General features: G+C 44.1%; 1 protein-coding gene across 1 annotated transcript in view; it reads left to right on the top strand.

The window, feature by feature from the left end:
* Positions 1-10582, top strand: part of col5a3a (collagen, type V, alpha 3a) — a 78924-nt gene extending 68342 nt beyond the window's left edge. The window contains exons 57-67 of the mRNA XM_079811027.1: positions 35-88; positions 239-292; positions 554-661; positions 1297-1350; positions 1505-1540; positions 1805-1858; positions 1941-2250; positions 3664-3776; positions 3895-3963; positions 4612-4845; positions 8003-10582. Coding sequence (XP_079667153.1) covers positions 35-88; positions 239-292; positions 554-661; positions 1297-1350; positions 1505-1540; positions 1805-1858; positions 1941-2250; positions 3664-3776; positions 3895-3963; positions 4612-4845; positions 8003-8149 — 1233 coding nt within the window. The 3' untranslated portion in view covers positions 8150-10582. The remainder of the gene's footprint in view (positions 1-34; positions 89-238; positions 293-553; positions 662-1296; positions 1351-1504; positions 1541-1804; positions 1859-1940; positions 2251-3663; positions 3777-3894; positions 3964-4611; positions 4846-8002) is intronic.
* The last annotated feature ends 16915 nt before the right edge of the window (positions 10583-27497 follow it).

Here is a 27497-nt window from a genome sequence, read left to right as displayed (position 1 = left end):
CTTGAACTTATCGCTCTGCCTGGTTCTTCTCCAGGGGGAGCAAGGGTTAAACGGGCCTCCAGGGCAAACGGGACCCCCAGGACCTATGGTAGGGTTTCCACCACTTCTTTTCTCTCCCATATCGATCTACAACTGTATCAAACTCTGGTCTAAGAAAAGAAGACAGATGATTTTGGGCTTGCAGCAAATTCTACCTCGCAATAAAATCTCACTCTGTGGCTGGTTTTGCTTCATATAGGGGCCTGCTGGATTACCAGGACTGAAAGGAGATCATGGCATTAAAGGAGATAAGGTATGAGAGCATCATAAGCACTTGACAGTGTGAGGTATGATACCTGACGGCGAGCATACTGGTTCTCGTTTTTTACACAAGATGTAAACAATACAGCCTAAGATAGCTGAGAATATAACCGAACAGCTTGTATACTCTCATAGCATAACTTCTCGGCAATGTGCTCATGCTGAAATATTCTTTGTGTTTGGCATGTGGAAATTGTAATGGTTCGGTGCACAAGTTGTATATTTTATCTCTGCTGTTCTTTGTGCTGTCTAGGGTCATGGTGGGCTGCTTGGTCTGATTGGACCTCCAGGAGAGATGGGAGAGAAAGGAGATCGGGGCCTGCCGGGAAATCAGGGAGTACAAGGCCCCAAAGGAGACGGTGTATGTATACATCTCTGCTACTATAAACAAAATAACAGCAACAATTTACAATAAGGTTGTATTAGTTAACATTAGTTAATGCATTAGTTAGCACAAACTAACCATGAACAACACCTCTGTTCAGCATTAGTGAATCTTTGTTAACGTTAGTTTCATGGTTTGTTCATGTTAGTTCACAGTGCATTAACTAATGTTAGCAAGATTAATAATGCAGTAGTAAATGTCGAAATTAACATCAACAAAGATAAATAAATGTTTTATAGGTGCAGTTCATTATTAGTTCATGTTAACTAATGTAGTTAACGAACCTTATTGTAAAGTGTTACCAATATAACATATACAGTATATGAATATACAGTTTTATGCATTACTATATACATTTCTGAGTCCATAAATAAAGTAGAGTAGGCAATTGTAACACACAAAAATCTCCATCACAAACAAGCCAATCAGAAACTCGTTGAGCAAATACTAAGAAACCTGAGAAAGTAGCATTTCATGATACAAGTTCCATAAAAACTGACTTTGCAATTTGAACTTGTACAGCCAGTATCTTATAAGTTAAGATGCATTGACATTAATTAACGATGGTCTAAGTGAAAAAAACAAACATTATTTTGATCTCTTGATAATAGGGTGTTGGTGGTTCCCCTGGCCCTACTGGCCCACCTGGACCCCCTGGGCTGTCTGTAAGTTGCCTTTTTCAGATTAATTCCTTTTTCTCACTCCATTTATTCATTATCCCTTTTTTTTGTGTGCTTTTGAAGGTACCTGTGATGCTTAAATTGATTAATGGAATCATATTGCTTTTTTCATTACTGTCATTTTCTTTCTCACTGGTAGGGTTCAATAGGTGAGAAAGGATCTAAAGGAGACCAGGTTGGTTATATTTTTTCACTGCAATCTTGTTTTTCAGCCGCCCTCTGTTTATATGGTATTTGTTTGATGTGAGCTCTTGCTTCTGTTATGAAACCTGAGTGAAAGACATTGGCAGTGCTAGAGTTGTATCCTGCTGCTCCAACTTGGATAATCCCTCTGAACAGATCGCCATATGAAGCGCTGAGTTGGCAGTGGCCTTTGAGAAAAGTGCCAAATTTAGGGATGCCTGACTAAACTGTTTCTGTTTTTCTCTCCCCCCCAAAGGGAGCCATCGGTGCAAGAGGAGATACAGGACTTGCTGGCCCACCTGGACCACCTGTGAGCCACCATGATTTCTCCTTACTTTACTGCCGGTCTTATATCGCATCTCCTCATGTCTCCCATCATTCAATTTCCCTAGGGCCCACCAGCCACCATGATCGAGCTACTGCCAATCAGAGATGGACGCAAAAAGCGAAGGAGACACTCAAACCGACAAGGAGTCGGAGCCAGGGCAGAGACTGAGGAGGAGGAAGAAGTTCAGCTTAACATGGAGGATTTCTTACAGGCAGACGAGTCTCTGGATGAGCCAGAAGGCATGGAGGAGGTGTTCGCTTCCCTCAACTCAATGAAAACAGAGGTGGAGCTCATGAGAAAACCACTCGGGACCTTCGAGAGTCCTGCCCGCACATGCAAGGAGCTGATGTTGTGTCACCCAGAATACAAAGACGGTGAGGAAATCTTCATACATTTCCCCATAGTTCATTAATTACTTCCATTGGGAGGAATTCACTAAGAACGCCGGCTTATTGTGCCCGGTTTATTTGCACATGCTGTCTGTTCACTAAATTAATTATGTAAATTAGGTAACATTTCAAAATTCAAAACATTTCTGAGCTGAATGGAATTATCACAGTGCAATCTTGCAGGCCAGTTCTGAGTGCTTGGTTGTGGAATATGCAGACTACCACAATCTGATATGCTTCCCTGGGACTGTATAGCAAGTGTGTAGCGCCTACACCATACATCGGGACATATCAAAATAACATTCAAAGTTTGTCTTGACAAATATTCCATATTCCTTTGTAGCTAGTGGGATCTTCAGTTTTCAGTTTTGAGTGTTACATTTTATCTGGTTGTTGTCTTCTTGTTTTTGTTTTGTTTATGAATTCAGCTCCCACATCTATTAAATCCTTTTTTTGTGTTTTATAAAGGGTTGTTTTGCCCTACATAAAACACAAACCTTTTTACCTCTTACTGGTTAGAATTAGTTTTCAGGCAGATGCAAAGATACTTAATAGTGTCTAGAAATTAGCATGACAAGTAAATATATTTAAAAAGAAAAGTGTCCTGACCTCGGAGAAGGTTTTCTCTATCCACGCAATGTTCTCACCTTTTTTACCCCTCATCCGTTTGCATCCCTGTATGCATATTTCTCTCATGAAATTCCACATGGAATCTGATCTTTTCAATTCTGATTTGGGGCCTTATGTGATCCTAAACCCGATACAGGTCAGATGTTTTGTAATGCAGTCTGAACAGTCATATCGGAATTCATGCAACTTTTTCGTCACTCTAGAGCAACATTGGTCAAAATTCTGTGCTCATGGGAGAACTTCAAAGATGTTACATACCCGAAGTTATCAAGACAATTGTGAAAGGTAGTCAGTGAAGGACAGCGATGTGTCAGAACCCATAAGTATTACAGTGACAGCTCTAAAAGCAAAACACGAGGGCTCATAAATGTTTAAAAACTCTGCTCTTTTTATGCATATTCGTCTTTGTTTTTTATATTGCCTGCACATACATTTGCTGGTTTCAGCAGCAGATCACACAATAAATAAACCCGTAATCACTTACTTTAATGTCGTCCGCGTTTACTTCTGTATGACAGCGTGTTGCTGACGTCTTTTTATCGTTCTTTTGCGCATACGGGTCAGTCCATGACCATGATCTGTTCACACTGGAATCTGATATTGGCCACATTTAAAACAACAATGTGAACAGCTATACAAAGAAGTCCGATCCGAGCAATAAATCGTAATTGAGCACTAAGGCTCGCACTGTGAACATAGGCCAAGTCTTCCAAGCTAAATGAGTATTTAACACTATTTAAAGAGATCATGCAATCCACCCTCTCTTAGGTGAATATTGGATTGACCCAAACCAAGGCTGCCATCGAGACTCCATCAAGGTTTTCTGCAACTTCACCGCGGATGGGGAGACCTGTTTGCACCCTGATAAACGATTTGAAATGGTGACTCTCAAACCATACTCACGCATACTACACACGTCTTCCTGCAGTCTCAGTTCAACAGGCCTTCTGAAGTCTGAAGGAAAACACGTCTGATCTGTCTCCTCATCTCTCAATACAGGTGAAGCTGGCCGCCTGGAACAAAGAAAAACCGGGCAGTTGGTACAGCCAGTACAGAAAGGGCAAACAGGTGCTTTTCTCTTCAAATATTTTTTTCTCTCGTTTTTGAACGGTCTGACTGTCAACATGTTTGCAGCACCAAGTTTAGATCTACACTCCTTTTAATATAGCATTTTGCCTACAAATTCTTTGTCGATAAACAAAAAGGGCACAAAGCGTATTGTCTAATGCAATCAATGTAGACCAGTTGTTATGGAGGCTTTTTACTCTCAAATTAACAGCGAAAAATGGTGAAAGAGGTTTTCGAAACTGTCAAACAATCACCTGAGATGCATCACTCAATGGGTGTGTATCTTTGATGAAAATAAAAAAAGAAATGTTATGTCTAGTCTAGAAAATCTATATGCATCTCTATCTGAAATGCCTCGGGCCAAACTCTCTTGAGTGCACACTAGCGACCTCCATCCGTCTTGACTCATTAAATGATGCTTGAGACTAACAGCTAAGGCCTGTTTCACTTGCAGCTCATTCCTAAGGTGTGACATATGACCTTGTTATAGAGATTTAGGCAGACAGATGTCACTCTCTCTTGCCTTTATTAGAGATGAAATCTAGCAGGGCTGCGCAAGTTTGTGTGGATGTCACACAATAAATGTGTCAACGGAATTGTCTTTGATTAAGCCGAGTGCTGCTTACCCATGATTCCCCACTTGTGTAGTTCTCTTACATTGACACTGATGGAAACCCAGTGCCCGTGGTCCAACTGACCTTCCTGAAGCTCCTCAGTGCCATAGCTGCGCAGACCTTCACCTACAGCTGCCAGAACTCCATCGGCTGGTACGACGTGACAAGCCAAAGCCATCAGCATGCCATGCGGTTCCGCGGAAGCAACGACGAGGAGATGACCCAAGCCAAATCGCCCTTTATCGTGTCACTGTATGATGGTTGTCAGGTGAGGTGATTTCCCATATAATAAGCTTTTACTCATGACATTGAGCAGCACTGCAGTTCTGTTGATGTGGACATGTACAATACCATTCAAAAGTTTGGGGTCAGTAAGATTTTATTGTAATGTTTATAAAGAAAAAGAAAAAATAATTGATGCATCCTTGCTTTTATACAACATTTCTATTTCAAATAAATGCTGTTCGTTTGGACTTTCTATTCATCGAAGAATCCTTAAATTCTACAACATTTCTTCCAAATTTCAAATGGAAATATTGTCATTTAGAGCATTTATTTGCAGAAAATGACAACTGGCCAAAATAACGAAAAAAGAGACCATGTTTTCAGACCTCGAATAATGCAAAGAAAACAAGTGTATATTCATTTTTAAACAACACAATACTAATGTTTTAACTTAGGAAGAGTTCAGAAATCAATATTTGGTGGAATAAACCTGATTTCCAATCACCGTTTTCATGCATTCCCTACCAGTCAGTCACATTGCTGTTGAGCGACTTTATGCCACTTCTGGCACAAAAAATCTGTTTTTATAGCTTGTGACCCTCCTAATCACATTCCAGTGGGGTTTAGGTCTGGAGATTGTGATGGCCATGACAGGGTCTTTGTAACAAGGTTCAGTTTAGGGAAGGAAGAAAGAAGACAGGGTCGGCTTGAAGGAGACTTGGGCAATGCTTTATTTCTCTAGATCCTTGATCCAACAACACATAAATACGCCACTGGCACTTCACAATAACTCAAACTTTCTTAATCACAATTCAGACGCTCTCCAGAGCTCTCCACTTCTCCCGTGCTTCCAGAGTCTCCAGTCAGTCTCTCTCTTCTGCATGTCCTCTTCCTGGTGACTTTATTTATGCGGTCTCTCCACACCCATTACTGGAACAAGACACAGGTGTTCATTATTTGCACTTGACCCACTTATGCTGCGCTTGTCTCCCAACTCTCTCTCCCGTCACAGACCTCGCTTAACCACGCCCCTCCCTGGCGCAGTCTTGATCTGGTGGTCCTCCATCCACACCTTGATTGGCCTGGCTGTGTGGATTGGAGCATTGTCCTGTGGGAAAATCTAATCCCTTGAGTTGGGGAACCTTGTCAGAGCAGAAGGAAGCATGTTTCCTTCCAGGATATGAGTCCAGTTTTCAGCTTTGCTCAACAACTGCTCCTCCAATGGTTAGACAGAGACCTGGAGAGGTAGCCACATCAAGATGTTGGGTCTGGGAACACACCATTGGCAGGGCTCAATCCGAGGGGCGGGATAAACGGTTGTCTTTCAAATTCCCTCTGCACGCAATAGGATAGCGCTACAACCAACCAGAGCAACGAAGAAGGTGAAGCGGAGTTGATAGATTAAACTTTCGCCATATTTGGTCGGCAAAACTCATCAAGAACACATCTTCCTTTCTTAAGAATGACTTCAGTGCCGTTCTTTTCTCAAAGAAAAGCTTAACTCCAATTTCAGAGTTGCGGTCAAAGCCGATTCGAAAGACCGCTGTTCGCCAGCTTCTTTGTTTAAGAGTAGCACGCGGAACCGGTGCAACTCTGCCGTCATTATGTTAAGCCCGCCCACCGACTCTATACACGATGTGATTGGCCTGACCAGAGTTTGGTTTTTCCAGCTCTCAAGCCAACGGAGAGTTGCTAGACTACCCCGTCTTCAAATTAGATTTGCTGCCGCTAGGTTTCTATTTCTAGGCTACTGGAGAGGCCTACTACCCACAGACTCTCACCCACTGTGTAATTTGGTGGAGAATTGGTGATGATCTGGTGTTTCTTCAGTAGGCAGACACGTCTTTGCGAAGGACGCATGACTCAAGGGTTGCCTTCTGCTCTGACAATGTTCCCCAACTCTAAGGTCACAATCTCCAGACCTGACCCCCACTGAAAACCTCTGGAATGTGATCAAGATGGTCACCAGCCATTAAACAATGCCAAGCTGCTTGAATTTTTATGCCAGGAGTGGCATAAAGTCGCCCAACAGCAATGGGACTGACTGATGCCAAGACACATGAAAGCTGTGTTTGGAAATCAGGGTTATTCCACCAAATATTGATTTCTGAACTCTTCCTAAGTAAAAACATTAGTGTTGTTTCAAAATTATTATATACTTGATTTCTTTGCATTATTCGAGGTCTGAAAATGTCATCTTTTTATTTTTGTTATTTTGACCATTTGTCATTTTCTGCAAATAAATGGTCCATATGTGTTTATTTGAAATTTGAAAAAAAGTTGTTTGTAGTTTGTAGAATAAATTCAAAATGTTTTTTTACTTGTTAAATTTTACTCAAACAGATACATGTAAATAATAAATCCAGAGAAACTGCTAATTTTGCAGGGGTCTCTTAATTTTTTCCAAGAGTTGTATATATATATATATATATATATATATATATATATATATATATATATATATATATATATATATATATATATATCATATCACGAGCCCAAACTGTTGAATAGTAGTGTATAATGCAATTATAATGCTTGTTAATTTTGTGGTTTTGTTTGTAGTGAATAAATCTATGTAGGCTCTTTATAAACTATCAACAAAACCAGATGTAACTGTATTCAGTGTTTTAGATTGTCAGACAACCACAGGTGGGTGAATAAAGCCTCTCAAACATATAAAGTATGGTGCCATTTCTAAAGAGAAATGAGGCATGTAAAAGTAAACACTAAACATATTTCCCAGATGATAGAGTATATGAAAGCATCTGTGCTCAAATCCACTGTCCTAATCCACTGATAAAGATAAAGGTTTGTGGTTATTTGCAGCTATGCTTTAAATGAAGCACTAAAACAGCTCTTTTCTGGGGAGCCTGAAGAACCTGGTTATGCCGTCACCATGTGTTTGTTTGTAAACAGTAATTTTTCCTGTATGGGAAGTATTAAAAAAAACACACCCACACTTAGTTTCTCTGAGTTTTAATGAATCTCCAAATTAGCCTTCCGTCTACGGAGAATGAGGAGCTAAAAACAATCAGAACACGCTAATTCTAAAATAGCCTTTTTCAGCAGGAGTTTAATGCATTATCCAGCCGCAGAACCTCACAGGGATACACTCAGCAATTCACAGCAGAGCAAAAAGACACTTGAGAAAGTACCTTTCAAAACCTTTCAGCTCACGTTTCCTTTTCTTCCCACAGACACGTAAGGGTCAAGAGAGGACCGTCCTGCAGATTGACTCTCCGCGGTCGGAGCTTCTTCCGCTCATAGATGTAGCGGTCTCAGACTTTGGGAATAACAACCAGAAGTTTGGATTCCATGTTGGACCAGTGTGTTTTAACGGCTAACGCAGAGGACTTGCCAGCTGAAGAGAATCGAGGCCATGAGTGATATTTATTGCGTAACATGTAAACGGTGGGTTTGTGGCATGTTTTCAAATGACTTTTGAACATCTGATGGGTTTCAAAAGCCCTCAGTTCCATGGTGGCGACGCAAGGACGCCAACCAGGATGAACTAAGCACATTTATCAAAGGGAAGTCTTTTTTTATCTCCTTTCCTGCCTATCTTTATACTCTACTCACCTGTGGATTAAATTATGAGGCGTGACCCCACTAGAGTTCCGAGAACTGCTCCGGCTGAAAAACCAATACATCATTTGTCAGTCATCTGCGCCACAGAGCGTTTCAGCCCAAAGCATATATGTTGAATTTACAGCCTGTGACACGGATCTCATTTTTGTTTGTCTCGTTTGATAGTGATGATTTGAAATTAATTTGCCACTTGAGAGATCTGCCTCGACATTGAAGAGTAAATATTTCTGAGACCCATTTTCCTGCCTTGACTGCAATGCGATGCCAACCGAGGCGAAGTTATACCTCTTTACTAGTTTTGACAAGAAAATACCACCCTGATCTGCTTGTAATTCCTCGCTCGAATATTCCCTGTCACATCAAACTTGCAGTGTTACTCATCTTTAATCAGTGTACGCTCATACATAAACAATGTTAAATAAGGCCCGAGCTTTTCAAAACGCAAAGCAGTTTATGTGCATGACTCAAATGGAGCCCAGCTGCTTATTAATATGTAAAGTAGTCCGCTCACTTAAGCTGCTTGTCTTGTTAGCGGGCAGCCTAGTATGTTTTCCTGTCAGTGATCCATGTTTCCATGGTGCTATAGCGGATCAACCTTTGCTCCACACTGCTCGATTGCTTCATATATGTGTGTGGTAATGAATGAGAATTACTGCGTTGGGTTGAGAGAGAGGGGTGTCATATGAACATTACACTGAAGACTCGCTAAATGATGCTTCTTTTTGACGTAAACTCATTCATTTCGGAATTTATGATGGTCAACCTCAGAGTATTGTGTGCTGTGTGTATATGTGTTGATATGTCTTTGTTTGTTGTGTTTTCCCACTGTGGTGCTAAAGAGATTTGTTTTTTGCTACGTGTAATGATACTTTGTTGTCTCAGGGGCAGAGGTAGGAAAAGGGAAGATGTCTGTGGTGCTTTACACTAATGGAGAGAGATAATCTCTCAAACCAATGCTGTAATATACAGCCAATATGGTGCAAAATACATAATCATCCTGTAGTTGAACGTCAATTCTTTACTGTCTTTGAATGTCTTTACTGATGTGTAAAGAGCAGGCTGGCCAATGATGTAAAGCCAATGTGATTATAATATACTGGCAACTGATAAAGACGCATTTGATGATAAAGACAAAATTGCTGGGTTTAAATGCATTTTACACAATGTTTACTCAAAATCACATCAAATTGGGAAAAAATAATAAAAATTTTGCTGGAGAATTTGGACACATTTTATGCAATAATTACTCAATTCGAAATGTGAAAAAAGTGTTTATTTTTAATGAAAATTATTGACAAAAAAATGTATTTTCTTATTCAGCATTTTGTCTAGTTTTCCAGGACAAATATAAAAAAATTCTCAAATTAAGATACGTTTCTGAGAAAAAAAATGGCCAATGGGGTAAAAAAATAAAACAAAATAATTTTTGTCTTGTTTTTCAGTACAAATGCTGGGAATTAAGATACATTTACTTGAGAAGAAAAATGACTTGTTTTCTGAAGAATTTATCAAAATTAAATGAGCTTTTGCTTTAAATAAATCTGCCAATGGGGTCAAAATTATGTAAATCTGACCCCATTAGCAGACATTTGTTCTTCATTTTAATATTTTTTTTTTCAGAAAACAAGACTTAATATCTTACATCATTTTGCTTCTGAAGTGAATGTATCTTGATCCAAGCTATTTTTCCTGGAAAACAAGACAAAAACTAATTATGTTTATTTTCTGACCCCATTGGCGGATATTTGATCAAATTTCAGAAAACAAGACTTCTTATGTCATTTTGCTTCTCAAGTGAATGTAACTGTACATGGAAAACGAAACAATACTGACTAAGCAAACTACCAAATCTGCCAATGCCACAACATTTGGCACAATATATATATATATATATTTTATTTGAAAAATAAATAAATTGACATGGTTGAAACGACATAAAGTGGAACAACCAAGTTTTCTCGAAATGGCTAAATATTGGCAGATTGATTGTCCTTGTTGCGTTCACTAGTATCCTTATTCCTATACTAACTTCAGTCCTGCCCTCTGAACCCTCCTGTGTATAGTGTCTGTGCTACTAATTTGACATAGAGTGTACAGTTCTTCCAAAGTATGAATGATAATACTAATCCGTTGGCTGACAGTTGTATTTGTGAAAAAGTGATGAGCGAATTAAAAAGTGCTTTTCTTTTAAGGAGACCTTTTCATTGTCTTCGAGGCGCAAGCAATTTTTTCGGTCCTGAGGCGAGTGTCTTTTCGGAGAGGATCAGAGGCACTGTGATGTCTTCTCTAAAGGCAACAGACAAGCATGTCTCTTCATTAGCCGCCGCTGCATTCTCTCGCTCTTCTGCGCTTGTAATCAACATCACTTCCTACCTTGCAGATGTAATCAACTCTGATTCACTCCCCAGTTCATTTATTTCAATTAACTTTTGTTTCCTTCCCCAGGAGAGGAACCACGAGGAGAAGGGGAAGCAAACAGCCCTTTGTGCGTATGCGTGTGCGTAAATAATGAAATGGCTCCGGATTAAAAAGTGAGCCAAGGAGAATTAACTATATCTGCGGAGGGACACAATGAAATAGGGGAGGGAATTGGCAGCCCACCCCGCACACCTCCCCTTCGTCTGTCCCTGTCTGCTGCGTGTTTTGCTAATGCGCCGTTCTTTTCTCCTCTCAACCTCTGCAATTATTTATAAGCACACAAATGAAGCATTCTGCAACCAGGAAGAGATACCCGCTCACCTCTTGAAAGTGAATAAATTGCCTTCATGTTGTTGGCACAACAAGCGCATCTCCTAGAGCACCTTATTATCGCATTTGAACTACAACAGTTATTCAGAAGTGAAATGCAATCTCTCACCTCTGATTGCAAACAACACATGTGAGAGGCTTTCTCTCTCCAGGAAATACTGGGTCTGATGCCTCTTACTTTGTATTAAAAATCTTTCTATTAACTGGCTTTCTGTAGCCTACAGTGGATGACAAACGTCTGCGGTCTCCCAGTGGCTTACGTTATTGGCGGTTTAGTGTTAAGTGATTCACTTGCACCAAAACAAAATAAAGCACGTGCCTTCGTCTCTGAAAACAAAATTTTTTGTCATTTCATAATGACCTCAGACAAGCACAGTTCCGACTCGTTTTCCGTCCATTCTTTTTCGTGAATGGGAATGGGCGCAAAGAATTGTGGGTGATTTGATTTGAAGGATTTTTCAATGACCTTTAGCAGCCGATATGCAGCCTTCTGTTTGGGAAGCATCCCTTTATCAATTGTGAAATACGTGGGTGCAAACCAAGCCTGCTAGCCTGGATGCCAGCCGAACGTACTCTGTTGCTCTGATTGGTTGTAGGTCTATCCAATTGCGTGCAGAGGCATTTTCTTTCCTTGTTCGGTTTGAAACACGCCCCAATAATCACAGCCCAATGGAGTATTAGTATCAGACTCAAATTCTGACTAGAATCGTAGTATGGCCCTGTCCCAAATGGCACACTTCCATGTGCACTTTCGATCTTGTGGACTTACAATGGCCGCTGCGTGCACGGGTCTGTTAATCCACGAGACTGCAGGGTGTCCCATTTGTCATTTTAGGTCTCAAAAGGGTGCTCGCAAACGCCCCCTTTTACCCCTTTTCCACCAAAGCAGAGCCAGAGCTAGATCGGAGCCAGAGCCTAGTTTCAAATCGGTTCTTTGTGTTTCCACACACAAAGCCCCAGCTCCGAGCCAGGAAAAGTGGTTCTTAAGTAGCACCAAAACATTGCTGGGCTAGAACAGGGCTAGAAGTAAGACCTGATTACGTCAGGCGCTGGGGGCGGGGTCAACAAGACGAACACAAACTTGAGATCCGCCATGTTTGAAATAGCAGCTAATGGAGCTAACAGCTGCTGCTCGTTTGTAATCTCCGTCTATACAAATTACGGCGAACTGCATGAATGCGTTGGATTCGCTGTGTTTTCGTTGTGTTTTGATGCCGATGTAGGATCGTAAAGCCATGTGAATCAATAGTAACGCAACGTTTGCATTGTTGATGGAAGGCTTGTTCGCAGCGGTGCTGTGCAGAGACCGATCGCCGTATGATAACGAGTCCAGCGAGAGCACATGACTCCTTATGCTTTTGATTCACTCATGCGGTTTTTTTTTATATCATACGTGGATCGGTCTGCGCAGTGACGATGCATCTCGAACAAGCCTGGTGTGTGTGTGTGTGTTTCCCGCTGCCCAGGGTGGCCAGGTTTTCACAACAAACCCGCCCAATTGCTACTCAAAACAAGCCCAATCGCATTCCAGGGGGGGATTCCCCAGTAAAAATCACATTTGGGGGTAAAATATGTGTTTTTTGGCACTAAAATTCGCATTCCCGGGGCTAAATATCACATAATTGGGGTCGCTTCATCCCGCGGACATGAAAAAACAGCCCGCGGTAAAACCACATACTTGGCAACATTGCCGCTGCCTAACTAGCGTTGCTGAGAGAGATGAGACGTAAACAGTGACGTAAGACATGGCTCTGTTGTGGCTCTCAGCCCGTGGAAAAGCAAACCGGTTCTTAGAAGGCTCCTCAGTCGAACCAACTATGAACTGGGACTAGCTCTGGCTCTGAATTAGCTCTAGCACTGCCTTGGTGGAAAAGGGGTATTTGAGGTCAAAATGCGTCCTCGATGCGCACTTCTGCCGAGCCCGCACTGGTGCGGGTTACACAGCGGACTTCTTCCCTGCAGTCAAAGCGGCATTACATCGTGAAAGTGCGGACTCAGAGGAAGACCGTGAGGGTTTAGGGAGCCATTTGGGACAGGGCCTAAGACGACTTCAGGCTACAAGCCTGCAGCCCTCCTGTTAAAAACTAAAGCCTATGTGCCTCGATCACCCCCAGGTGTTTGGTCCCAGTATAGATCATAACCCCCGCCCCTCCGTGTATTCTAATGGACGCGAGACAAACTAAACAAACAAATTACACTGAATTTTTTTTTTCCAAAGTTGGTTTCTGTCCTTTTAGGCAGTTTTAGTTAGTTATTTGAAGCTATAAAAACTGGGTTTGTGACGTCATGATTGACAGCTGAGATTAGCTTTCATTTCTACATTTCCATAACTGTTTATTTCACACAAACATAATGATTTGTTCTACATCTGCGAGAGTATGGGCGGGCTTTTGATATGGCGCCTTTACTTCCTGCTCTCTACTGCGCAGACTCCGGTCCCGAGGTCACTACTGCGCAGACTCGGTCCCAAATCTGCGCAAGATGTCCGCGCCATATTTGGACCTCCGGAGGCTTCACTTCTCTTCAGCGGAAGCCAATGAAGTCGCGTCATCCATATTTTTTTACGGTCTATGGTCAAAACGCTTCTAGCTACGCAGTAGTCTTGTTTTTCCGTGCCACTGCGCTCCAAAGGAAATTCATTTCTATAGAAGACGTTAGAGTAAACTCTTCTTCTCAGCAACAGTTCAAAGAGGGCAAGGTTGCATCCGAATATGCATAGGGGTCATGAACTGCATTGTTTTATTGTTATATAAGGTTTCCTGGGGTGCACTTATAATGCTAGTATGATTTTTACATTCAAATTGTCATAATTTAGAAATAAAAGGCCTTCCCTAAATTTAGTCCTCTGATTTGAAGGGGCGTGTCTGCTGTGAGACTTCACTGTAAACGCCCACTGCTGTGATTGGCTAACATCCTGCATATGAAATAGCTAAGTATTACATGTGGAACTCTCTCACAAACTTTTAGCACGTTTTTACTATTACAGCTTTCAAGGTTAACTGGTCGTGAAAAGTGAATTATAGCATTATATTTAGATCTATGGTATGAAAGGTTGCAGTGATGAGCGTTGTAGCCGATCACAGACATTTTGAGCGCATGAATGCAGTGATCTTGTCATTGCAACTCGATTTCTGCACACTAACGAATTCTTTCATCATAACTACAGTGCAAACACAATGCAAATAAGAGATTTGCTGATTATTATGGGAGTTTTGGCGCGAGTCACTGATAAACTTGTGTTGTTTGATTGACATCTCCAGCGATTGTAAAGGGAGCGTCTTTGATCGCTTTCTATATAATTTAATCACAGATTATTTTCATCCTACTAAGAGAAACAATGTGAAGTTGACCGTTTAGTCACTGGTTTGATTTACTGACACATAAACAAAGAACATCTGTCTGTACATGAATAAATGCATATAAGAAATCACTGGCCACAGATCAGGCATTAGAATTGACATGGTTACTTACATGTTGTCGCATTACTGTCGAGTCCATATCGTAAAGGTCTCCACCGAAATTGCGACTGATTTACCAAAGAATCCACATTGACTTGTATCCAATAGAAATGAATAATGCTCAACTGAGACATTCACATTGTTGAAAATAAATAACCACATTCCTAGCATTAGGATCATTTGGAAGGTAATGTTATTGTTAGTCCTGTGATCCTGTATCGCTCTTCTCTCTTCGTCATCTCACTAACACATCAGTGGGCGGGGCCAAAGTTTCCATGATGAAGTAGGCGTTGATTTTCTTCAGCAGAGGTGGTCTTTCACCATATGATGTTTGAGGTTCGGGACATTCTTCAGCAGTCTTGCCTCCGTTTATTGTGTGTGTGGGGGGTGGGGGGGGGGGGTGCTCTGGGTTCAGGCCAAATTCAGAGCTCGATGCACTCCCCCCGGACAGCACGCCAAATACGCATTAAAATTCACTCTCCATAAATTATATGTAAGTGTGAACTTGTGATACTACAGTATAGATGGGCACATTCCACAATGAGCTGTTCTCTGGGCTTGGTTACAATAAATGCTGTTTTTGTAACAAGGACGTTTTCAGTTCTGAAACGTACAGGATATTCTCATAGCACGATGACCTCTTAAATGACAAAAGCTCAAGGACAATTTTATTTCTCAGTTTATGACCACTTTAAATTAAGATATATCTATTCATCTGTTCTGGCGAGTGTTCATTTAATGGACACTTTACATCAGGGGTGTCCAACCCTTGCCCTGGCGAGCTACCACATTTTAGCTCCAACCTCAATTAAACACACCTGAACCAGCTAATCATGTGCTGCATCCCAATTCGCCTACTTATACTACGTCCTAAAAGTATGTACTCTTTTTGTGAAGAAAAAGTACATACTTTTGAGTGTGTAGCAGAAGTGTATGCAAGCTTTGGGACATACTACTTCATCATCTTTAATGGACACAGTTCAAATTCTCCACATTCAATTTCATTTCCTACCGTATCGGAGAGAAATGTACTAGCTCGTTGATCTGCCATTCGTGGGTCTTTAATGCAGAGACTCCCCTCATGTGTTTGCAGTTTAAATATAGCCTAATGATGCATTTAAAAGTTAATGCCCAAACGTATCATTACAAAAGTTCTCAATGCTGCTGCAGGTGAAATATATTGTGGATAATATTGAATAAATATCTTTTCGTCAGGTTAAATACTGATAATTGTTCAATCAAACCCCTTTATCTAACCCTCTCTACTTAACCGTCCGACTCGTATAACTGTCATGTTTGTAGTTTTTTAATACTTTTTATCCGCGTTTGTAGTTCTAATCGAATCCTCGTCCATTTCGCAATGGGTTGTGGGCAATATCAGCCGTTAGAGTGCTCATCGATCTGCACTTCGAATTCTGACCAAAAATAGTAGACCATCCGGTAATCTTTGGAATACTCTTATCAACATACTACGATTTGGGACATACTAATTCTTTTTTCGAATACTATTTAGTACGGATAGTATGCGAATTGGGACGCAGCAATGGTGTTCAGAGTGCTAGATAATTACAGACAGGTGTGTTGGAGCAGGGTTGGAGGAACTGAAATCTGCTGGACGGTAGCTCTCCAGGAGCAGGGTTGGACACCTCTGCTTTACATAGAGTACATAGATATAGTTAATTCTCTCTTCTCCAAGCAGGGTTGAGCCTGGTCAGTAACTGGATGGGAGACCCCCTGGGAAAAACCAGGTCAGTGCTGGAAGAGGTGTTAATGAGGCCAGTAGGAGTGCTCACCCTGTGGTCTGTGTGGGTCCTAACGCCCCTGTATAGTGACGGGGACATGATACTGAAACAAGCACAGTACTTCAGGTGAGACATTAAACAGAGCTCCTGACTCTCTATGGTCATTAATAATCCCATGGCACTTCTCGTAAAAGAGTTGGGGTGAAACCTCAGTGTCCTGTCCAAATTCCCTCCATTGGCCCATATCAATCATGGCCTCCTAATAATCCCCATCCACTGAATTGGCTCGATCACTCTCGATCACTCTCCACCTATTGCTGGTGTGTGGTGAGTGCACTGGCGCCGTTGTACTGTGGCTGCTGTCATATCATCCAAGTGGATGCGGCACACTGGTGATGTGGTTGAGGAGAGAACCTGACGTGATTGCAACGGGCTTTGGGTGTACAGTAGTACATAAATAACGCCTCATCATTCATTCATTCATTCATTCATTCATTCATTGTGAGCAACATTGTAGATTTTATGACCAAAAAATTATTTTCAGGAAAGAAAGTATCATTTTTTATCACTATAATTTTTTGCCTAGCGTTCATTTTGTAGAAACATATCCTTAAAGAGATAATTCACCAAAAAATGAAAATGACCCAATGATTTACTCGCCCACAAGCCATCCTATGTGTATATGGCTTTCAGAAGAATACAATCAGAGATATATGAAATAATGTCCTGGCTCTTCCAAGCTTTATAATGGCAGTGAAAAGAGGAAAGCCCAAAAAAGTGCATCCATCCATCATAAAAGATATCCGCATGGCTCTGGGGGGTTAATAAAGGCCTTCTGAAGCGAAGCGATGTGTTTGTGTAAGAGCAATATCCATGTTTAATGGATTTCGGTAGGTGGCCAAACGCATCGATTTACGGTGAAAGAGTAACCTCTGACTCGACGCATGACATACTGATGAACATAGAAGCGCAGAGGATAGAGCAAAACAAAACACTGGTCACAAATTAGAAGTCTAAAACAAGAAGAGAAATGCTGGAGGATTTCGATATAAAAGAAGAGGAGCTTGAGTTTGTTGCCCAGCCCTATTTGTTTGAACCACGAGAGACGTAAAAGCTTACGCTACTCCTACATCGCGTCATGATTTACTCTTTTGGTGTAATTCGACTTGTGAAGGCCATCTGCCGGAAGCTATTTCAATTTTTAAAGTTTTAAATATGGATATTTTTCTTACACAAACGCTTCGCTTCAGAAGCGGAGCCAATATCTTTTATGATGGATGGATACATTGGGATTGGGCTTCAAAATATCCTTCTCCATTCACTGCCATTATAAAGCTTGGAAGCTTTACTATAACTCAGATTGTATTCGTCTGAAAGAAGAATGTCATATACACCTAGGATGGCTTGAGGGTGAGTACATTTTTTGGGTGAACTATCCCTTTAAGTAACCATTTCTCTAGTTCATTTTGATGCTTTGCATTCATGCTAACTTCAAACCCACATGCTAAAATGATTAGCTATGTTTTGGCTGTTTGGGGTGGGGATCTTTGACATGGAAAAGTGTGCAGATATTTGAAAATATAAGCAATTCTTGCCTCTAGCCATTTTCAAGTAAAGCATTTGGATGTCGACTGGTGCTCTTTTAATATGTTAATGACATTAATTATTACATTTACAAGGCGAAATCTGAAACCATTGAGGCGCGCACAATTTCAAGATCATTCGCTTGTTTTTTGTGCATGCGTTCATTCTCAAGCACATTTAAGAAATGACGTAAGAACAATTGTAGGACGGTTTCTACACAACATTTTATAAATGAGGCCCCTGGTCTCCCTTAGGGAAAAAAGTGCAGTCAGTCTCACTGGGACACTATTCAAGGTTAGCATCAATGAAAGAAAAAGGCTCTATTTTCTCCTCTTTTAGCTTCCCTCAATCCAATCAAATTTTAACTATCTTAAGCTCTCTGCCTGCAAAGGTCACTCCCCGCGGCTGCTGGAGAATAGCGATGAAGTGGAGGTGGATCTCCACATGCAGCTCGTTCCAGCCACACACGTACAAGCAGCACGACGTGTTCCCGCACAGGCTGATAGCTGGCCAGTGCCTTACACTGATCACTTATCAGTGGGTGGCATGAGATTTCTACATTGCTGATGTTTGGAGACCTCTGGCTCAGGCATCGGGATATTCAGCACGTCTCTTACCTATATCTATACATCTGAGCCGTGCTTTTATCCTCTGGCCTCTCTGTGATGTGCTGGGATCTGACAGATGCAGAGGGAGGGTGAATGGAGATTCCCCTTATACCAGCTCAGCTAATGTGCTTCAGCCTCCACAGCTCTTCTGGAGCAGTAATGAGCCTCTCCTCATCCATTCCTTCGCCCCCACCCTCTCCTTGCACACATTTTAGGCTTTCTCTTGGTTTATGTCCACTCAATTTCTCAGTCCCCTGCTTCTACCTTTCAGTGTGACATTGATTCTAATAGGGCTGAATATGTAGTCACCGCACAGAGAAAATGAATGAATTAAACAGACATTAATGAGAGAGATGGAGTGAGGAAAGACTTCTGCGTTTACAGGGCTCAACAATAAGGATGACCAGCATTTGGGGGTATTAGACAGGACAATCGATGGAGGATGCCCACACAAAGCACAATGATAATGAAATAAATTTCTATAAAAATGTATACAGATATATAATGCATGATCAAATAAAATGCGTTTTTATTTCATTTCTCTTTAGACGTTCTACTGACTATAAGTCACTTTGCAAATACATGTCAACTTACTAATGTAACCCCTCCTGTTCGAACCGCCCCGCTCCAAGTGGGACTCGAACCCGGGTCCGCCGGCATGAGAGTCGGACGCTCTAACAAGGAGGCTAAAGGCTGCAACCTCTAGTGTCCATCGCTAGAGCATCTCTTGAGATCAGAGGAGTGAGGTTTACTCTCACAGCAACTACTAGCTGGCCTCCATTACACTCACCCCCCTAAATCTCACTTCCATCCGGGTCACGGCACCAATGTAACCCCTCCTGTCCGAACCACCCCGTTCCAAGTGGGACTCGAACCCAGGTCCGCCAGCATGAGAGTCGGACGCTCTAACAAGGAGGCTAAAGGCTGCAACCTCTAGTGTCCATCACTAGAGCATCTCTTGAGATCAGAGGAGTGAGGTTTACTCTCACAGCGACTACTAGCTGGCCTCTGTTACACTCACCCCCCTGAACCTCACTCCCATCCGGGTCACGGCACCAATGTAACCCCTCCTGTTCGAACCACCCCGCTCCAAGTGGGACTCGAACCTGGGTCCGCTGGCATGAGAGTCGGACGCTCTAACAAGGAGGCTAAAGGCTGCAACCTCTAGCGTCAAGAGCATCTCTTGAGATCAGAGGAGTGAGGTTTACTAATACTCTAATGAGAGTTGCTTGAAATGTAGTTGCAAATTAATGAGAGTTAGTTGACATGCACAGTAGTTGCAAAGTTACTTATGGTTGGTACAATGTCTAAAGGGGACTATCGAAATAAAGTGTCCATATGGTTTTCCGAATATTCCCTTTCTTGCAGTGTGTATAGCTGTTTGTGAATGTAAACTGTGAACCCCCTAAACGAGTCGTTTATAACTTGAATCCCACTGCGTGGCGGTTCTACGTCACTAGAAAATACATTTGCATAATGCCCGTCTATGTTGTACATCAGGGTTTCCTCAAACTCGGTCCTGGAGGGCCACTGTCCTGCTGTTACAGTCAGGTTCTTGGAAGACTGAGACAAGGATAACTCAGGGTTTTAATAATAAGATACAAACTACAAGCAAACACGTGAAACAGTGTGCTCTGTTGCACAGACAATGCCAGACAATGAACAGAAGACAAGACAAGAACTAAAAACACAGATGAATGAACACAGATGACGAGCATCAGGTGAAACTCAAATGACAAACAGCTGATGATGATTAGTGTCCATGGTGACTGATGACAGCGGGAAACCAGAACAAAGGAAGACATGTGATAGATGATAACAAACTGAATGTCCATGAAAACAAAACCAAACTGAACATAACTGTGACACCTGCAGAGTTTAGCTCCAACCCTAATCAAACACACCTGAGCAAGCTAATCAGGGTATTCAGGATCACTAGAAAATCACAGATAAGTGAGTTTGATCAGGGTTGGAGCTAAACTCTGCTGGACCGAGTCTGAGGAACCCTGTTGTACATTGTCCATCCACGAACAACTTGTCTTTTACTGGCAACTGCTTCTCAAATGTCTGAGTTCAACGCGGGATTCGAGAAACGCTTGCTCTTGAAAGATTGGTCAGTACCCAGTTTATTTGGACCAGCTTTCTCCTCAGAATCACAATTTGAAAATGAATCAATGTTTTACATTGTGTACGTTTCCAGCTAACCGGCTAACTCACGTTATTACTGTCTTACTGAAATACTTCTGCTAAGCAGCTGTGGGTCACTAGTACCTAAAACTTTGTCTAGTTAATGCAGACTGTCTGTCCTTCTTACTACTATAAAGATAAGGGATGGAGCAAAATTTGTTTTAATGTAACATCAGTCATTCACGTTATAAATATACACATTGGCTCGTTGATGGCCATACACTTGTTAATGCTGATGGTGAGGAATTACAGTTGTAGTGTCTCATAATGTACCTCAAAATGAGTGTATTACTGAGAAACATCCTGCTCAAGTCGTCTTTGCGATGGAGGTCCGGTTTGAATAGCTAGTTCTTCTAATGTTTCATTATCGGACTTGTGCTCGGATTGATATGGTAAAATCCACGCCACCGTTATTGTCTTTACAGTGTGTACAATCGCTGAGGACTGATGAAGCCTCCGAAGCTGAAGTTGCAGTAGACCAATCACAACAGAATGGGCTGTCTGGCCAACCAGAGCAGAGTAGCTCCCAGAAAGGAGGGATTTAGAGTGACTGATTCATCCAATAAGTCATTTGAGAATCATTGAAAAATGTGGTGATGAGCAGTGTTTTTTTTACCTTTGATGCATTTAAACCTGTTGGAGGAGAACTCCAAACAAAACCTTTAAAATAGCATAATAGGGACACTTTAATAAGTTCTGATGGTCAAAATATTTGAACAAGTTGAAATCCTTATTGTTGAGTCCTGAATTCACCCTTTGGGAGTTTGATCTGCCATTTTGTATGATAAATAAACCAGACAGGAGTGTTAATAGATTAATTGATGGCTTTCTGCAGTTGAAACAACATACCGTCTCAGGTTACGAATGTAACCATTGTTCCCTGAGAACAGGGAACGAGACGCTGCGTCAGCTTGACGCTACGGGGAACGCCTCCAGCGTGACTGGTGCCTGAAATCACAATGAAAAAACTTCAATCCTATTGACCGGCGACAGCCTATGATGTCATCAAGGTGCGACCAGGAAGTATATAAGGGCGCCTTGCCAGCATGACAGTATCAAATCGTCTGAAGGGACTGTTTTCAGCAGGTAGGCCCTGCGGCATGGCACAGCGACGCAGCGTCTCGTTCCCTGTTCTCAGGGAACAATGGTTACATTCGTAACCTGAGACGTTCCCTTTCGAAAGGGAACTCGCGCTGCGTCAGCTTGACGCTACGGGGAACGATATACCAACGCCGCCATGCCGACGGGAGTGCATGCCCACTGGCAGTGACAACTGTCAAGACAAGCAAATTCTACTGAGATGCCTGAACCACTCCCCTTCTGGTCACATTAGGCTGTCAGTGACAGCGCTCCCTACGGTCATAGCCCAAGCTATCGCCCAAGAAGGAACCTTCACACACATGAGGTCCTTCCCAGGCCCTGCTCGAAGGCCTGGAACCAGCCCATTCGACTTAGAAGGGGTTCCTTTAAGGGAACGTGGCAAGGGAACTACGAGGGAACCCTATGCCAGTCACTATTCGGGAGGTTCTCACCGAATGCCACCAGGGAGACCTGACCAGGTGACCCAGACTAATGTGGGACACGTAATACGGTCAACCCTGTCTGTACAGTACAGAGCCTCTGGTACTCGCCTCCGAAGAGGCATCCCGCTAGGGTGCTGCAAAAAAGGCAGTGACATCCACTAGCCAGATCTCAGAGACGGGTTATCCCGGAGAGCAGCTCTCAGCGAAGTGCTATATAACCCTTGCTAGCGAGGGGAGTTTAGCCGCTCGATCCTCGGATCTACCAAGCACCTACTTAAAACGTGCTTAGGAGGCCAGAGGCCTTACAGGCTGATTATGCCAGGGAGGCCCCGAAGGGCCTACGACCCTTAACCAGCGCCAAGCGGCCGTAAGCTCATAGTAGACCCTCATTCGAGAGGAGCTCATAAGCCTGCCTGGTAGGTAACCATGCAGTAGGCAAATTATGAAAGACCCCTCCCGTGGGGACCGCATAGCAGCAGTAACGTCTCGTCGTGCTAGGGTAAGAGCACCGCCTCCAGGTCTCGCGAACGGCCAGAGACCGGCGCCTGATAGCGGGTGACCACTAGCTGTCAGCGTAAAGCCAGTTGTGCGTTCCCACCCAGGGAACTCGTTCCTCAGGGAGGCCGAGAGGGGCCTCCACCTGATGACAGAACATGCCGCCCATAGCCAGAATGTGCTACTCATAGCACTCCATGGTCACCGCCTCAGCGGCTGCACTCAGGGAGGCCAGTTGTGGCCTACTACCTACTAGCACTCGTGCTAGCCATCCAGTGCCTACTAGCAGTTTGTACCAGCCGTCGAGGGACTTAATGCCAGTAGTGCCCCCTCGGGGAAGACCAGGCAGCGCCTGCTGACCACAGCAGGCCCTCAGGGAGGCCAATCGGGCCTACCACCTGAGCGAAGGTAACCCAACCGGGAGCCTACCCCTCAGGGCGGCCTTAAAGAAGGCTGGCTGCTGCGCCTGGGCTGGCGGCAGCTGTCTGCTGCTGACAAAGCCTGGAAATCCAGATCACACCTGGGGACTCATCCCCAAGGAGACTAGCTGACGAAGTTACTGCTGATGTCAACACCAGTGGAGAAAAACCTCCAGGGCCCACTCGTGGGCCACGGCGTCGAGACTTCCTTGCAGGGAGGCCAGTTGACGCCTACTACCTGTTCTGAAGTCCAACTGCCCAGACTGCCCAAGCTGGCTACTAACAACCAGCTGGCTCCTACGCCCTGGGGCTGGCTCCATCCCAGAGGCAGCTAGGGACAACTTGCATCGCCGTGTCCTAGGGCCCCTAGGACGGCGCAGTCTCTCGGGCAGCGCCTACAAACATGGACCTAATCACATTGCCAACAGCAGTGTACTCAGCGAAAGTGCTTAAACAAAGACCCTCTAAAGCGAGGGGAGTACAACTTACGTCACCTGCCTCGGGGCGGCTGTCTTACTTTCCATGCAGCGGCCAACCATAAGTGCGAGGGCGTCAGCCATTGGTAATGCTCGGGCCTCAGGGGAGCATCCGACCAGAACCTTCACAGAGGTTTATCCGATGTTCAGTTCAACCCGAGCCCTAAAGGAGGTGGAGCAGAGACATAGAGCAAGGGTGAAACAATACCTTTTCTTTTAGAAAATATAGAACCCACCGGCCGAACATCCTCCAGGAAGAGGCCGGGGGCCGCCAAAAGATGGCGGCCACCAAGCTCTGAAAGGCGGAAACGGCAGATAAAGTCTGATCGCAAAACCAGCGAAAGACGCTTCACTCCGCCCCACGACCACTGACAAAGTCGCTGTCTGCTGCAACACCCCGACTGCGTTACTCGTAACCCCAGAACGCAGAGAAGGGGGCGGGCCTTGGCCGGACGACTCTGTAACAAGAGGAGGCTGAAACAAGGATGCATAAACCACGCCATGTTCTCATATCAAAGGACAGGCCAGGGGCGAACAACCTTCATTAAAAGGGAACGCCCCCATCCTTGACAAAGCCTAGGCCAAGTGGTGCGGCATACCGCACTAGATCTACTCAGGGCTCGGGAAAGAAATATTATTACCTCTAATATAACACACTGAGGCCCCGAAACCCCTTTTCCCAAAGCCCCGCAGAGCTGGGCGCAGATCTTACTACAGCTCGCGCATTAGCGCGTACCCGGTCTTCAGCTACTTCCCACTTTTACGCTAGGAAAACACAGCTAGCCCTCTACACTACAAGCCCTTGGGCAAGAGCGCAAATTAAACACCCACATAGTGGGAAAAATAACACGGAGAGGCAGCAAGACTCTACTAGCAAAAGTGAGGCATTCACAGACAACCACATAATGTTGCAAAGAAGATCGTTCTTAGCTTACTCACGGGGAGCTGCAGGCCCTGCGAAATCCCTCGATGATCCAAAATTTCCCCAAGCAACCCCTCAGGGGAGCGACGGTCAAAAAGTCCTGAAAAACATAGTTTTGAAAATGTTTCGCCCTCATAGAGGGGGACTTACCAATCGCTCCTCGCGGTGCTTCAACCCAGCCATCGAGCTAGTATCCGCCCGCCATCCTGAGGGGGGCGCTTTCACCAAACTAGCCAGGCGAGCCGGCAGAATCTTACATTTTCTGCTCATCATAGGCCACCGGCCTGATGTAAAAGCGCCCGGGGGAAAACCAGAGGAAGGGAAAAAAGGCAGCGTTCATCTCCGCGCTCCTCGGGGGGTGGAGTCTGCTGCCTGCGCTGGTTCCGGTTACCAGCCCCGGCTTCCTTCCTCTTCCTGTCGCGGTGTCCCGCCTCCCCTGCGCCCCCAGTCCTCTGCGGCGGGGCGCACGAGAGGCGACGCTGGCTCGCTATTCCCGTCTCCAGCCCTCAGACTGGGACGGGCCGGGGACACCCGACTGCCTGGGCACGGTCCCGGACCTCAGCGGAATGCATGTCCTGAATGCCGCCGAGCGCGCCTTCGCCTCTCCGAACTTTCCCACCACCGCCTCTACGGAGGTGCCGAAAAGTTCAGATGGCGAAACCGGGGCATCAGGGAGAAAGGATTTTTTCCTTCTCCCTGATGTCCAAACGGTTTAACCACAGATGTCTCTCCGTGGCCACCCTCGCCGCATCGGCGCTATTTGTACGGTGGCCCGGAGAGCGAAAACCGCGGTCCGGCGCGACTCGACTACCGCCTCAGGGGGTCCGTCCCCCCTGATCGAGGTCCCTCAGCAGGTCCGCAAAGCCGCTGCAGCGCGACCCACTGACATGTACGCCCTGCCATTCAGGCGTTTAGACCGGCAGGGTGGGAGCCACAGTGTCGCCGGCCGCCCAGAGGCGAGATAAACATAACATCTCGTCCACGGGCGGCATCGACATATACCCAGCCAGGCAGTCCCTCGACATCAGCGACATCTAGCTCGCCGATGTCGACAGATGCGGGGCTGAGTATGGTTTCTTCCATTCCCTCGAGATCTGTTGATGGAGATCTGGAAAGAATGGAAGACTCCCAGGAGTTGGGAGGTCATGGGCGGAGAGAAACCGATCGTCCGAACTGTTTGGACGCTCAGCCTTTCTCCTCACGCGCCGCAAAGGCAGCTGCAGTCTACCCGCAGCGCGTTCCATGACTTCCAGCAACTCCCCGTACATGGGACAGGATGGTTTGAAAAGCTTCAGCATCTTTAACTGACTCACCCATCCTCTGCTCGAGCCTCTCGCGATCTGGATCGTCCTCAAGAACCATAACTGTCTCCAAGCGACGAGCCAGATCCATCTGGGAAGCGCATTTCAGACGCCGCTCAGCCTCAGCTTGAGCGTGGTCTTTCCCAGATGCTGAAACCTCTCCCCTCGAGAAGAGGTCCCACCGAGAGCGGAGCGTTTCCAGAGGACAACGCTCACAAATACTTTCACAAGAGGTTCGCAAACCTCTCATGCATGCTCTTCTCCCAGACAGTAAACGCAAAGTGTGTGTGTATCCAAAGCGCAAGATACACATTCAAAACACACCTGCAGAAGTGGCGTTCTCAGCACACTTCATTGTTATCCTTCTTGTAGACGTTTCACGTGAAGACAGGCAAAACAGTCCCTGAAGACGAAGAGATACTGTCATGCTGGCAAGGCGCCCTTATATACTTCCTGGTCGCACCTTGATGACATCATAGGCTGTCGCCGGTCAATAGGATTGAAGTTTTTTCATTGTGATTTCAGGCACCAGTCACGCTGGAGGCGTTCCCCGTAGCGTCAAGCTGACGCAGCGCGAGTTCCCTTTCGAAAGGGAACTTCTGATGTTCATTCATGTTTATTTTGTTATAATAACTAGTATTAAAGAGGTGATTGGTTCACATGCCGCTTGAACTGAGGAGCTACAGTGATCCGTCACAATACATTAAAGAGCCACAAAACCGTATTTGAAGACTTCAGATATCCGTCTGACGTTTTTCTTTAAAATAAACATTTTTGACAGGCTTCTATGTATAGGTTTCTACCTGAGTACTGGTACTTCTGAAAGGGCTGAGGGTGGAATTTAGTGGGTTTGAAAAGTATTTTATGAATGTATACTATATGCGGAGAGCATTCACTCAGTATCATCTCATTTTTGACCAAAGTGGCTTTTGCATCTGATCTCTTCTTTTATTGTTTACATTTTTTTTTTTTTTAAATGACTCAATTTGAATGCTGAAACTTAGTTTTATACCAAAAGTAACCTGTGTCCTCTTTGTTCTGCAATGTATTTTTCACATTGGGAGAACATGATGTGTGGCGTGAGAGAGCGCCATGGCTTGTCGGACATAGCAACAGTAACTAAGGGTGAGGGTCTTTGCGAAGGGTCAGTTGTGTGTGATCCCAGACACAACAGAGTATTTTTTTGTCAAACATCTCCACCCAGAATCACAGACTCCAGCGTCCCCATCCATAATAGAAGAGCTTTCACTGTTGTTTCACACAATTGTCTGAGACCCGTATACATTATATTCAAAGAGCAATGCTTATTTATATTCAGAGCTACTGTTGCTGCTGTGGAAGGCCTCAACCCATCTGTCAAAATGACGTAAACGCGCTCTTCCACAAGCCATTTCCATACTTGATTCTCAGTAGTCAAACGGAGAACAAAAACGCATGTTTGCTCATTTCTGTGTGCAGACTGGTGCTCAAGCCATCCTCTTCTTTATTCTGTATTCTCTTGTCTTTGGAGGAGAGAAATTATTTCTCTGACTTTGGGCCATCTGAAGCGATTATCTATAAAGCAAACATTGACTGAGCAGAACAGAGGAAGGAAGGTGGAGCTGGAATTAGCAGCGCTGCAGTAAACTCAGTGGACGGGCC

Source organism: Gobio gobio, assembly GCF_949357685.1.
Source record: "Gobio gobio genome assembly, chromosome: 1".
Taxonomy (NCBI): domain Eukaryota; kingdom Metazoa; phylum Chordata; class Actinopteri; order Cypriniformes; family Gobionidae; genus Gobio; species Gobio gobio.
The sequence above is the reverse complement of the archived record's forward strand: the minus strand, read 5'-3'. Positions and strand labels throughout refer to the sequence as shown.